The sequence below is a fragment of the Wasmannia auropunctata genome, unplaced genomic scaffold, assembly GCF_000956235.1.
Source record: "Wasmannia auropunctata unplaced genomic scaffold, wasmannia.A_1.0 LD336004.1, whole genome shotgun sequence".
NCBI lineage: Eukaryota > Metazoa > Arthropoda > Insecta > Hymenoptera > Formicidae > Wasmannia > Wasmannia auropunctata.
The window spans coordinates 412,981-425,409 of NW_012026886.1; the positions used below are offsets into that span (position 1 = coordinate 412,981).

At 43.2% G+C, this 12,429-nt stretch overlaps 1 protein-coding gene and 2 long non-coding RNA genes across 4 annotated transcripts; 1 reads left to right on the forward strand and 2 right to left on the reverse strand.

Annotated features, from left to right (window-relative positions):
* Positions 1-4,108, reverse strand: LOC105453105. The gene is made up of 2 exons (XM_011694811.1): positions 3,947-4,108; positions 1-303 (listed from the first exon to the last, which is right to left on the reverse strand). Exons 1-2 carry the CDS (start codon positions 4,106-4,108, stop codon positions 1-3), a joined length of 465 nt encoding a protein of 154 aa, XP_011693113.1.
* Positions 4,109-7,416: 3,308 nt separating this feature from the next.
* Positions 7,417-9,342, forward strand: LOC105453107. Its single transcript, XR_974823.1, has 3 exons — positions 7,417-7,609; positions 7,704-7,894; positions 8,931-9,342. It is a non-coding gene; the product is annotated as an uncharacterized LOC105453107 (long non-coding RNA).
* Positions 9,341-10,666, reverse strand: LOC105453106. 2 transcript variants are annotated; one of them, XR_974821.1, is made up of 4 exons: positions 10,615-10,666; positions 10,137-10,296; positions 9,566-9,726; positions 9,341-9,485 (listed from the first exon to the last, which is right to left on the reverse strand). It is a non-coding gene; the product is annotated as an uncharacterized LOC105453106 (long non-coding RNA). The 2 variants fall into 2 exon arrangements; XR_974822.1 differs by lacking the exon at positions 10,615-10,666 and adding an exon at positions 10,515-10,606.
* Positions 10,667-12,429: the final 1,763 nt, after the last annotated feature.

Genomic DNA, 12,429 nt, shown 5'->3' on the forward strand with positions numbered 1-12,429 from the left:
TTACCTGAGGAAGGTCTGTACCAATTGTCCCAGCAAGCCGTGACGGACGTCGAACGGGACGTAAGCGACTTCGCAAATGGCCCTGAGCAAACACTCCTTGCCGCCGAAGCCGTACACGGCCGCCACCTTCTCGAACATCCTGTAGAAGCTCCACCTGCTCCTGCTGCCGGCTCTCGCGTAATACACCCCCGGCTCCGTAAAATCCGTGGCGTTACTCGGCAAGTTGTACTGCATTTTCGCAAACACGCCCACGATTACGCTCTCGCGATCCAGCTGCAACGGAGTGCCCAGACCGAAGATCAGCTGCGAAAGGCAGGAAAACGGCATTCACAAGCGGCGAGTTTAACGATATATTCTCTCCCCCCCTCCCCCCCTCACCAGAACGCGAGAAATCATTTCCACACCGCTTATCCTCGCATCGCGATACTCCACGCTGTTATAACCGCGCGCGTTATCGTCCAAATGGAATCCATCTAACAATAAAGAGGATTTCAAATGGCTCTGTTTCTGTAATTTTGTTTCTTTTATCACAGCTGTATAGGTATATGTTCTTTTATCACAGACGTATCCAAAGGGATAGCTTTCGATTTAATTAAGTTTATCTGTTGCTCCGGTTAAAAGTTTTCGTTTCAAATATAATTCCGTCAGGCAGTGACGATCAACGGTCGCGTTCAACGTACATGCTGATTATTGTCGGCCCCGCCGCCGCGCCGCGCCGCGCCGCAGCGAGAAAATGATACGGCTGTCGCGCGTCCGCGCGCGTTTAATTATTCTCGCCGGGCGCGGCGGCGATGTACGGTGATGTGCCGCGTTGTATACACGCGACGTGGATGAATCGCGATGACCGGCGCGGCGCGGCGCGCTGCACGTCGTGGATTCCGAATTCCGTGGAACGTACGAAGTTCGTCCAATTTCCGCGCCCGGGCTCGCGCGGACCGTCCCTCGTATGAATTTCCGATAAAACCGCAAATTTCCGCGTAGAATCGTTCTGCCGCTCGAGTATCTGGATGCTACAGATACCTCGCTCAGAAGGGTGGGAAGGTGGAAGGAGGTGGAAAATGTCCACGACGAGGAAAAAAGGAGCCGACACGCGATAATTCTTTTGCCCTCTCTCTCCTTCCCTCTCACTCTTTTTCCCTCTCTCTCTCTCTCTCTCTCTCTCTCTCGTGGAGACAAACAATGCCCGCCCGGGCCCGACATTATGCGCGAATAATTGATTGCGAGCGTATCGTACGAGCGTAATTCCGGCGCGGGTGTCTCTCGACCGACGAAGGCCGTCCCTTTGCGTTCGAAATATTTCAAGCTCTGAGAATTATCGCGCCTTCTTTTTCTCCGCCGATAACAGATGCAAACTTGTGGCTCTACTAAAGCTCTGACAGAAGCGAGGCTCTTTATTCTACCCCAAACAAAATAACAGATTTATAATATTATACATTAGTACACAAATTATTTGTTTAAAATTATCGATTTATAATATTATACATTACAGTACAAAAATTATTTGTAAATATTTCTTTAAGCTTTGTGAGGATCCTAATATACGAGATTCTAATTTGTAGCGTGCTTATTTTATCGTGGGATTAATGTAAAATTAATGCAAAATCTTGAAGAGACTTAATTACTGCTTGCAAAAAATCAAGGTAAAAAGTTCGTTCGTGGATTAAACAAGACGCTTTCTTCTCGTATATATTTGTTAAATAAATGTGCTCTCTCTCTCTCTCTCTCTCAGAGAGAGAGAGAGAGAGCGAGAGAGAGCTTCGGTAAAAACTTGTTAATCCTGGCGAGCAAAAATCCTGGCACAAGCGTTTTCGCGCGCACACGTTTTCGGTGATCGTGCACGCGCACGAATATATACACTCGCTCGCTCGCCGCATTGCGACTTGGAGCGCAATATTCCCCGAATTCTATTTTCCCCGACTTAAGTCGCCGCTCCGACCGTTGCCTTCAATTAGTGCGAGTAATGAACAACGACCCCGCACCCCCTCGTGCACCGTCGGGACCAACCGGGGGGAGGGTAGTCTATCACTGGCTCGTGGAATGTATCGATTTCGCTCGCCGCCGACCTCGGCGACACGACGTGTGTGTAAAAAAAAAAAAAAAGAAGATAAAACGTCGCTCCCACACAGAACCGGCGGCGGTATACGTACGAAATCCGTTGCTGAATCTCGTTAAACTGTCCTCTCCAGACGCGCCGTCGCGCCGAGATATGAGAGGAGAGATCCACTTATCCGCTGGAAATTCTCGCGGTTTTATCGAAATTCATACGCGCGTCGGCATGTGTGTTACGCGCGAGGGCCGTTGCAACATCCTGTACATATGCGAGTCCCATGTCCCCGTTTCGCTTCTCAGGCGGAGAGGGAGAGAGGGGGGGGGGCGGGCGTCAGCTGTCATGGAAATTGAATGGACCGCACGAAAGATCGGCGCGCGCGTCATATTACACGCCCGGAGTATCGGCACGGCCGTCTAATAATTCTCGCGCGATGTCAACGCGCGCGAGACGAATAATTACCCGTGTCGCTCTCCCGCCCCTCTACATAAAAAAAAACGCCCGAAAAATACACCCCGTCACGCGATGCAGGTCGATTTTCTTCGCGCACGTCCGTTCAAAAAGGCCGGGGAGTGCCGAGGACCGTCGTGATGGTGTTTTGCGGAAAACACGCTGTCCGGAAAATTGGAACGGACGCGACGAAGGATGGCGTGCGCAAAAACGGTCGTGTACATTCATTTTCGGACACACGCACGGTAGTTTTAATTATCCGAGTGGCGGAATACTGCGATCTGCCGCAACGATTCGCTATAAAATATAATTTATTAATTTTAACATTAAAATGTTAACATTATATAAATATATCATGTAAATATTATAGGGGAGAGTTGCCGAAAACGTGCCACTTAAGATATTTTTGGTTATATTTCACATTTGGTACTATTTAGAATGCAAATGGACGTTGGAAATTGTAGCTTGATGTTCAAGGCATCTAATATTACATCTTTCGTTAAATCTTTCACTAATAGCAAATTAATTTGTTCTAAGTTTGCAATATGCTGTCAAAAGCACTATTCAGCAAACCGGTCGCCTAAATCGTACCTGTGAGTTTTATTAATAGTACCATCTTCTAAACTATTGAATTTATGAATGAAAATAATTACAAACACAAGATTGATAAAAGGATCATGAATTAATATTCTACTTTAATTTTAATTTATCAAACAATATAGCTGCTTTGCTTACGCAACTCGATGATGGTTTTTTCTTCTACTGCAGACTTGCTACAGAACAACTTCGATCGTGTTAAAATAAATAATGTTGATTATGTCATGTGATCTAAAGATAAAGATACATTAGTGTTCCTAAATTGTACCGATATGATATAAGAACTCTTTTATGCTGGTTAGATACAATTTAGAAAACTTGACAGAGATGATAAAAATATTGATATAATTTTTATAATATTTGTAAATATGTATATACAATAAATGTAAAATATGCTATCATAAACTTTCTTTTAGGAAAAAATAACGATTCAATTAAAAATTGCGTGGTTACATTAGTATCAGCTATATAAATTGATCAAAAATTTACATCACATTGTATCTGATTTTTTAAAATGTTGATAGCATGCACAAAACAAGATGTAACCTGTTCATTTTTTGTCTATCTTACACATTTCTTATTTACTTCATATTTTTGTTACTAAATGTTGCTTCCATTAAGTGGAACTATATAAAATATTGAAGAGGTACGCTTTATGAGACCGGTACGCATTTGGCAACTCTCCCCTATATTATATAAATATTATGTAACATTATTTTATATATTTCTCGTTTTAATAATAAAGCCCGGTGCATGAATAAAGTTACGTATGACGTTCTCATTCGAGCGATCGACAATTAGCAATGTCGAGAGTTCAGCGCGATGCAATTTCGATCAACCGCAATTACATACCAAAAGCATAGACGGATTGGGAAACGTGAGGCTCCTTGTCAGCCTGTGCCGCTGCTGCGCCGCCTCAGAGATTTCGTCGCGGGTGCCGTTCGCCCGCAGGCACATCCCGCTGTTGATCGACTGGCAGAGCAGGAGGAGAGCAAGAACAACCGATCCGATCATTTTCTGGAGAGTGTACACCGTTCACCGGGACGTGACACGCCGGGGATTCCCCGACGTCCGATTAAGCGACGTCGAACTCCGGCGAAGGCGGGCGAGGACCCGGGATTGGGTTTTGGCGGCGGGCGTCGTTTTCGTCGTCGTGTGTGTCGCGGGGACCGTTAAACAACCCCCAGCGCAAATGTTTGCTCCCGGTTTCCCCGGGAGTTGCCGGCGAATTGCCAGCGACGAGGTTTCGTGGTTTCGAGACCGTTTCGTATATAACGTCGTTTACGCCGATCCGCACGAGAGAGGAAGGGTAATTCCCACCGACACGGAGCGGCGCGACGCGCCGTGCGTGTAACGACTCGTCTCGTGTAACGCGCGTCTCGCATCTCCGGACGCGCTCCGCTCGGCTCGGACAAATATTTGAAATCGGCACGACGGCGGCGATTAAACAACGTCGGGGAATCGCGCGAAATTAACGTGTAACGCGTCCCCGTTAATAAGTTAAGTTTGCCGACCCGCGTCGCGCTAAAAGTTACGTCACGCGACGGAATTCCTCTTCGCACCTCCCCGTACAAGCGTGTCGCGCGACGTTAAATGTACGTCGTAATACGCGAAAGAGCGAATGGATGATGCGCTCGCCATCACGCGGTGCGGAGCGGCTTTAATCATTTGCGTCGCGTAGGTTGAAAGTTATTAACGCCACTCATTTGAGCTCGCGTTTTAATTTAATTAATTTCTCCCCTGATTCGCACTTGAAAAACGTGATAACGCTAAAGAAGAGATTACGCGGTAATGCGGTAACTCGAAAAATTCTCTCTCTCTCCCTGATTCCTCCTCCCCTGAAAATCCACGTGTAACATCAGCGAGAAGAAAAATCGATATCTCGGAGAACCGCGAAGGAGAGGAATTGCGTTCGTGCTCCATATCTGCGCATTATAATATCACCTTAATGTCGCGCTAAGAACGAACAGATCGGCACTTCGACTGATAGCGCGCGCACGGAAGAAAGTTTCCCTTCGATAAAAGCGGCAAAACCGTATAGCCTCCGGCTTGAGCCCAAATCGAAGTCGCATTATGATAAAAAAAAAAGATAGAAGAAGAAAGGAAGAGAGAAAGAGAGAACCGGGAAAAGTCAAACGAAAAGGACAACGTAGCAATATCTTTCTCTTTAAGACCCGGCTTTAGCTTTCCGTATGGTGTCTTCAGTAGGTACGAACCGCAGCGCGAAGACTGTATCTTGCGGAATATTAGCAACAACGTTGGCCTCTTTCAGAAACGGCTTCCAAGGGTTGCGCTGCAATGGAATAAAAAGGTCAAAGGTAAACTCCTCCTCTCGGTCGGTATAGCCAGCGTATCTCCGAGAGAAAGAGCGGAAAGGGACTTGTTTGTATTATACGTATACCTCTCGTTATACTTCGTATTAATCGACTTCGACGAGGCTGAAATGGTAAAAACATACGGAAAGAACACTTTTGCTGAATCCAGATCTGAAAATAATCTTTGTTCAATAATTAAAATAATTTTGTGCGAAAGTCAAAATGATTGCTAAAATATCAAAACGTTTTTTATAGCAACACGCAAAGAACGATTTTGTTGAAAGATCTAAAAATTTTGCTAAAAACAGATCTAAAAGTAATTTTTTGTTAAATCATCAAAATAATTTGTTGGAATATTAAAACTGATAAGTATTGCTATAAAACGTTTTGATATTCTAGCAATCATTTTGACTTTTGCACAAAATTATTTTGATTATTGAACAAAAATTATTTTCAGATCTGGATTCAGCAAAATTGTTCTTTCCGTGAATGCTTATCAGTTTTAACATTGCAACAAATTATTTTGATGATTTAATAAAAAAATTATTTTCAGATTTGTTTTTAGCAAAATTTTTAGATCTTTCAACAAAATCGTTCTTTCCGTGCAGGAATAAATGTTTCTCCGATTATATCGAGTATAGTGCACACGTACATTGTAGGTCAGAACCAACAATTTCGTGAATTTAGATCGCTTCTCTCGCAGGTGCAGAGATACTTTTTCTTCCCCCCCCCCTCCCCCGCTTCCGCGGCCGTACGTAATAGTCACAAAGAATCGTTCGCGTTTTCCTAACTTTGGACGTGTCATGATCGACGGCGGCGGCCCGGGGCGGCGGGACACCCTCACCTCGCGGGCCTTTGAACGGATGATCCAGTAACGTAATAAAATCTTAGCGAAAATTTGTGCGAGGGCGGAACGGTCGGTCGCGCGCGAAGAGAAATGGCCAGCGCGGTAACAAGAAAGGCGAAAGTTTCACCGCGCGCGCGGCAGAAGATCTCTCGAGCGCCGCGCGCTCGTATCGCCCGCCCGTAATCTCTCTCGCAACATCCTCGGAATATCCCTGTAAGTCAGGCACGAGTTCATGATACCGTCGCTAAATTGAATTACGGCGATCGCCGTATACGATCTCTCGTAAAACTCACCCTCGTTACGTAACACGGAATCGCCGCGTGTGCGGATACCTATACCCGACCTGAATGCAAAACGTATGCGGATCCGTCCACACGCCGGGTAAGGCAACCCGTCCGTTCGTCGTCCGCGAAACCTCGCTGCGAAGGAAACGGAGATGCAACTCGAGAACGCGGGGCAAGCAAATTAAAAAAAAAAAGAAAAAGAGATTTATTCCTTGGTGAAAACTTTTCATGACTTTCGCGGGCGAGGATAAAATGCTATATGGGTACACGCGAAACGGAAGTTTGGCTTTCCTATCTTCACGTCCGCATATCGTTGCGAATGTTATCCTGACGAGTGTTACGCAAATTAAAGAAAAAAAAAATAAGAAGAGTAACGCGTTGCAGAATTATTTTTATCATTTCTATACCAATGTAGATTAGCTTCAATCTCGGTTTAATTTACTTTTTATCTTTTTCTAATTCTTAAAACTAGAAAGAGATACAAAGCAAGTTAAACCTGAATTAAAGTTAATTTACTCTTGGTATAGAAATGGACATTGAACGCGTGTGTTACGCGGGTGGCGCCGGTTAAAGAGCGGCGATCGTGCCAAGTGTATCTTCGACAGCGTGGCAGGCAACATTTCCGCGGCCTCGATCATTTCTCTTTATATAACGGGAGAGTGCGCGGTCGAATTGCGCGGGGGATACAATGCGCAAAATCGGCGGTGAGCTAAAAATAAATGGTTAACGTAACGCACACACTGCAGAGCACGCGGGGTATTTCTGAAACAAAAGAAGACGTATGCGGGGTCAGTTTATCACGCCGGTCGACAATGGCGGTATCGGAGGATCCATTTTCCACGGTGGTTGTGCCGCTCAAAGCGAAAATTGAAAAAAAAAATATATATATATATAGTCCGCCGTTCGTCGAATGCCTTAGAAGTGGCTCGAAATGAATGATGAAAGTGCCCGGAAACTCCGAAAAGCGAAACGAAAACTTTCGCTTTAATTCTCTTAACGTTTCATCTCGTAAAGCGTTGCTTTACATAATTACATGCAGCCCGTTAACAACTGTCAGAAAATAATATAGGTAAGACCCTTCAGACTTGATGATTATTGACTACAGATTTAGTAGTAATACACTTTTATTGTCAACGACTATAATTTATGTTCAAATATTTCAGCTGCTGCAACGTGTTAAGCCCGTCTTTCCGGTTGCGATTTGGAAATTTGCTTGCTCGCTGATCGATTTCTTTTTGGATAATCCCCAGAGAAGGTACCTCGGAAGGGGCAGGGGAGAGGGGAGAGAGAGTTGACTCGTTTCGTCTTACGTTCGCCCTGACGACGGGCGAACAAGGATATATACGCGAAGAGGGTGAGTTTTATTACGTCATCTTGGAGTTGTAATTCAATTCCGCGACGGAATCCACAGCGGTACGTACGATCTAAGCCAACTGCCCTGTCCGCTCGACAGAATCGAGCGATTCTAGTTGACCACAGACTAAACTGGCACCGTTAACGATTCACAATTCTAATGAAAACATGAGAAATTGGGGGCGCAATTCCTCTCAATAGAATTTTTGTCAATCGACCCTAATCTCCCTTCGAAAACTCTTTTCCTCTTTACAAAAAAAAAAAAAAAATATTGAAGTGTCAAAAGTTTTTAATTTAACGGCAATCGAGAATAAAGAGCTTTTTGCAAACTGGGGCAATTGGTGTAAAAAGTTTTCTGTAAAAAGGTATCGTCGTGTGCCATAAATTCAGGTACCGGACGATAGGTTGTATTGAGACCCACTTCATAAAAAAAATATATATATACCTACTGCGTAACGGAAATGATAGTATAGATTGATTCGCGGTGACTGTGAAACGGCGCGGCAAAGCTTTTCCCGTCGTCAATTCTGTAGGGTCCGGTGCCTTCTACATCGCCGCCTCCAGGATACCCACGACCTTGAACTCTCGTCGAAGGTCTCACGAAGATGCCGACGACGCTTATTATCTTTTTTCGCTGCTCGACTCGACCGATCCTATTTTTCACCGTTTATCCATCTGAGATAATGTGATATATCGTAAGATTTTCGATCTCGTTTTCCTTCTCCGCGAAAGTCTGTGCCTTTTCACCGACTCGAGATCACGTAACGTCTACTGACCTCGAGTTTTTCGAAAGTCGGCGCTTCAAGTATGATTGCTATAAAAGTCCACAAACGGGATTGAAACGTTATTATTAAATTATCGGGAACAAGAATATATCGATTTTTAGTCTAGTTTTTAATTATATTTAAAAATAATTTACTTTAATCGTGTTATACGAGAAAGATCTATCGCTATTATTCCTGGGGAAAGTTTTAGCTTAGGACATCCAGTGCACACGATGTTATATACGTCGTGACATGCAAGATTTTATTTTTAAGCTCGTAAATCACGAACTCCGTCGCACAGTCGTGTCCGATCTGATATTAAGGAACAGGACAATGGGCGGAACGGAAGTAAACGGTCGGAGTGGGGGAAGGGAGCGGAGGATGGCGAGAGGAAGCACATGGAACACCAAGAGGTATGAAGGACGCGCTGCTTGCGACTGAACGTGACGCAGTTATCGGATGTTATTGCCAATACTCCCGTTCGACAACAGGTGCATGCGAAGAGAAAATGGTCCGCTCGAAAATTTATAGCGGCCAAGAAGACTGGTCACTAATCATGACGCTGTTATTAAAAAGGATGCTTCGTTTGCGTCTCGAAATCTCCTCGGCGATCTCATTTCCCTATGTATCATCAAATGTATACAGCGATAATATTACATACGGCTTTATAGTTTTAATTATTATTTAATATCGTAAACGCCAAAAATGTATTTTGTTTTAAAAGAAAATGCCATAAATATAATGTTTTCTTGTACAATTGCAATACGAATCGAAGGAAAACTCAGCTGATTCTGCTACCGCGATAAAAACACGACATCCATACTAATCCTGTATAAATAGAAATTTGATTAAACACACAAAGACGTATAACGTTAAAAAAATAGGTATTTCTTAAGAATAAGAATTACATAGTTATTCCAACAATATCTCGGTAAAATAATCTAAGAGGCTTTCCGCGCACTCCGGAAATAAATTGTCACAGCTGCTGGAGTCTTGTCGACCTGCAATTTCAGCGGCACGATATTCTTGATCGAAGGCATGTCTGAATGGTTCAGATGTGGTGGAAGGCCTGAAATATACTAGCATTATAAAAATGATTTACATCTTTAAAACGCACTACTTTTATTTTTCACGCGAAATAAAATATACGTAAAACAATTAATATGGCAAGATGCGCTTACTGTTTGTGCGTCTGTCGTTCGATAAAATAAAATATCGTTTTGCGATCGTTATAATACAAATATCATTTAGCACGTAAAATCGTCTCATTCATTTTGAATTGTATTCTAAGGTGCTCGTATATGCAGCCCCGAGCCTAGATATGCCGCGTAATACGACCGTGCATGTAACGCGAATTATTCACATATTCCTAAGCCGCGACAATGGTATACGGCAAATGTAGCAGTTCCTTAATCGCGAAGCTATTCCGGGCTCAGCTAAAGATTACTCCAAGAGACTACTCGCCGGATTAACGCTTACGTGAGGAAAATATGGGCGAGCTGCGCAGTCAGGGTGTGACTCCGTCTAAAAGGCACCGCCGCGACTTCGCAAATGGTCTTCAAAAGGCAGGCCTTCCCCGTACGCGTGGATTCGAGGGCCGACTCGAGGATTTCGTAGCACTCCCATCTGGATATCAAAGCTTCACGCCGAAAAAAAAATAATTGTATAAACACAAATTAAATGTACGCTGAGAAAAATAATACAAATTAATGTATAATATTACGCTGTTAAATTTACAGTGTCAAATTTAACCCAATTTGAGTTAAATTTGACACTGTATTGACTCGCCAATTTAAGGTTAAATTTGAATTATTTGAAACTGTTTAATTCCATTGTTTTAGTTAAAAATAATGATACATTAAATACGAGCAGTGGCGAAAACGTCAAATTGGATTAAATTTGACACTGTAGATTTAACGGTGTAAAATTATCAAAGAGAAAAGTAAAATGTATATACTCCTCTTTACAAATTTTACAAAACATTGATGAATATTCGATCTTTAAACTTTTACTTCAGACTTCATGTTTATTACCTATCAGATTATTAGCTATATAACGATGTTATTTTTATAACCATCAAGTAAATCGTTTTTAAAATTAATTAACAAATTTATGTGCGATCAGAAATAATTTAAAAATAATTATTCCCTTTATTTTATAATCTTTCTCGAAGATTAAAGCTCTTTAAGCTTACAGTCGAAAGTAATATTACGTTTCTTTTTAATCATTATTATATTTTCTTGCTGGCATCAGTACCGGTTAATATCTCGGAAAATATCCTCAAAGACCGTCAAGTATCTGAAGATCAAACGCCACAAGTCATTATGAGTCCCGATACAGAGGTAAGAAGAGGTACGACGAAAGAAACAAAAAAATAAGGAAAGGATCCCGGCTACGTTAGGTCGGATTAACGAGATCAAAGCGAATATGAGAGAGAGAGAAAGAGAGTCCTTCGATAAAGGAGCAGGATTAACGTCCATTGTGCCGAGGAGATAGGCGCACGAGGCCACGCAACAAAAGTAGGCTTATTAACATGTAAAGGGAAAGGATCCTCGCCTTATCCCGGCATTAAGCCTCGTTCTTCGCTCCTCGAAGCCCCGAGTACGCTCGTCAGATTTCGAGGGACGGCCACTTTCCGTCTCGAGACCCTCTCGATGCATCTCGTCGACGCTATCACCTCTTACATAATATCTCACCGTTTTTTCTTCCGCCGTCTGACCGTTTTCCCTTTCGAACGCGTCCAACGGTACACCTGAGAAGCGGAAGGACTAAAGCTCTCTGCCGGAAGGCTTTTGCCTGCGAAGGTCTGAAGTCGTTAACGTGGCCCTCGAGATAAACTTTGTTTTGTCCAGATCAATTAGATATGCGCCGCTATACATTATTCGCGTCAGATCGACAGCTTCCCTCCGATTACGAGTTACTTGTGGCGCGAACGTTGATTTTGGATTTATTTCCTTCCGATTCTCAGGTGTGGAAAAATATACTGTATGACCTTTAAACCGAATATCAATAGTTTCAAAATATATATTAATACTGTTTGTATATGTATATACACGTTTAAAATATTAATAATCTTAATAAATTAAATCTTCAATGCGAGAATTAAAATTACGACATAAATGAATTGACAGTCCGTAACAGAAAAATTTTCTAGAACGGACATTCAGTTTAACGCTATACGAGTCCAATAATTTGGACAATGATTTGAAATATCGTTTTACTATATGCGTACGTGAGAACGTGTGCAAGCGCGAGGACCCTCTAAATGGAAAAGCTATCAGCACAATAGCCTCAATTAATTCATATTATCACAAGCGGAATTAATGCGGACTAAATGCTACGAATTAACCATTTGAATAATGATCCGAGATTATATTTTATTCCCCGGCGCGAAATCGAACGTAAAGACCCCCCCCCCCTCCAAAACGGGACGTAATGCGCGGCTTCAATTAATCGAGCGCGCACGCCGCGCACAAGAGCAAAGAACATGATACCTTTCGCATTTGGCGGAGAGGCGTCATTTCCATCGGGAAGCTCGACATGGCGGTTGATCGATCTGTCATAGCGGACGTATGGATCCGTCAAGTACGAGGCGTTATAGGGCAGGACGTAATTAAATTTCATCACGTAGCCGATAATCATGCTGACGTCAACTTCCATGGGTAAACCGAGGCCGAGGATTAACTGGAACGGTTTTCAAATATAGGAAGGTGTCATCGATCGTTTGCCACAACCAGAGATCGAATCACCCCTCCCTCCCCCCGATCGGAAG

Bases quoted from the DNA above. Each gene is read 5' to 3' on its own strand.
- LOC105453105 (XM_011694811.1), bottom strand. From the start codon at position 4,108: ATGATCGGATCGGTTGTTCTTGCTCTCCTCCTGCTCTGCCAGTCGATC. The intron at 304-3,946 runs GTATGTAATTGC...TGCCTTTCGCAG, and splicing joins CCAATCCGTCTATGCTTTTG to CTGATCTTCGGTCTGGGCAC.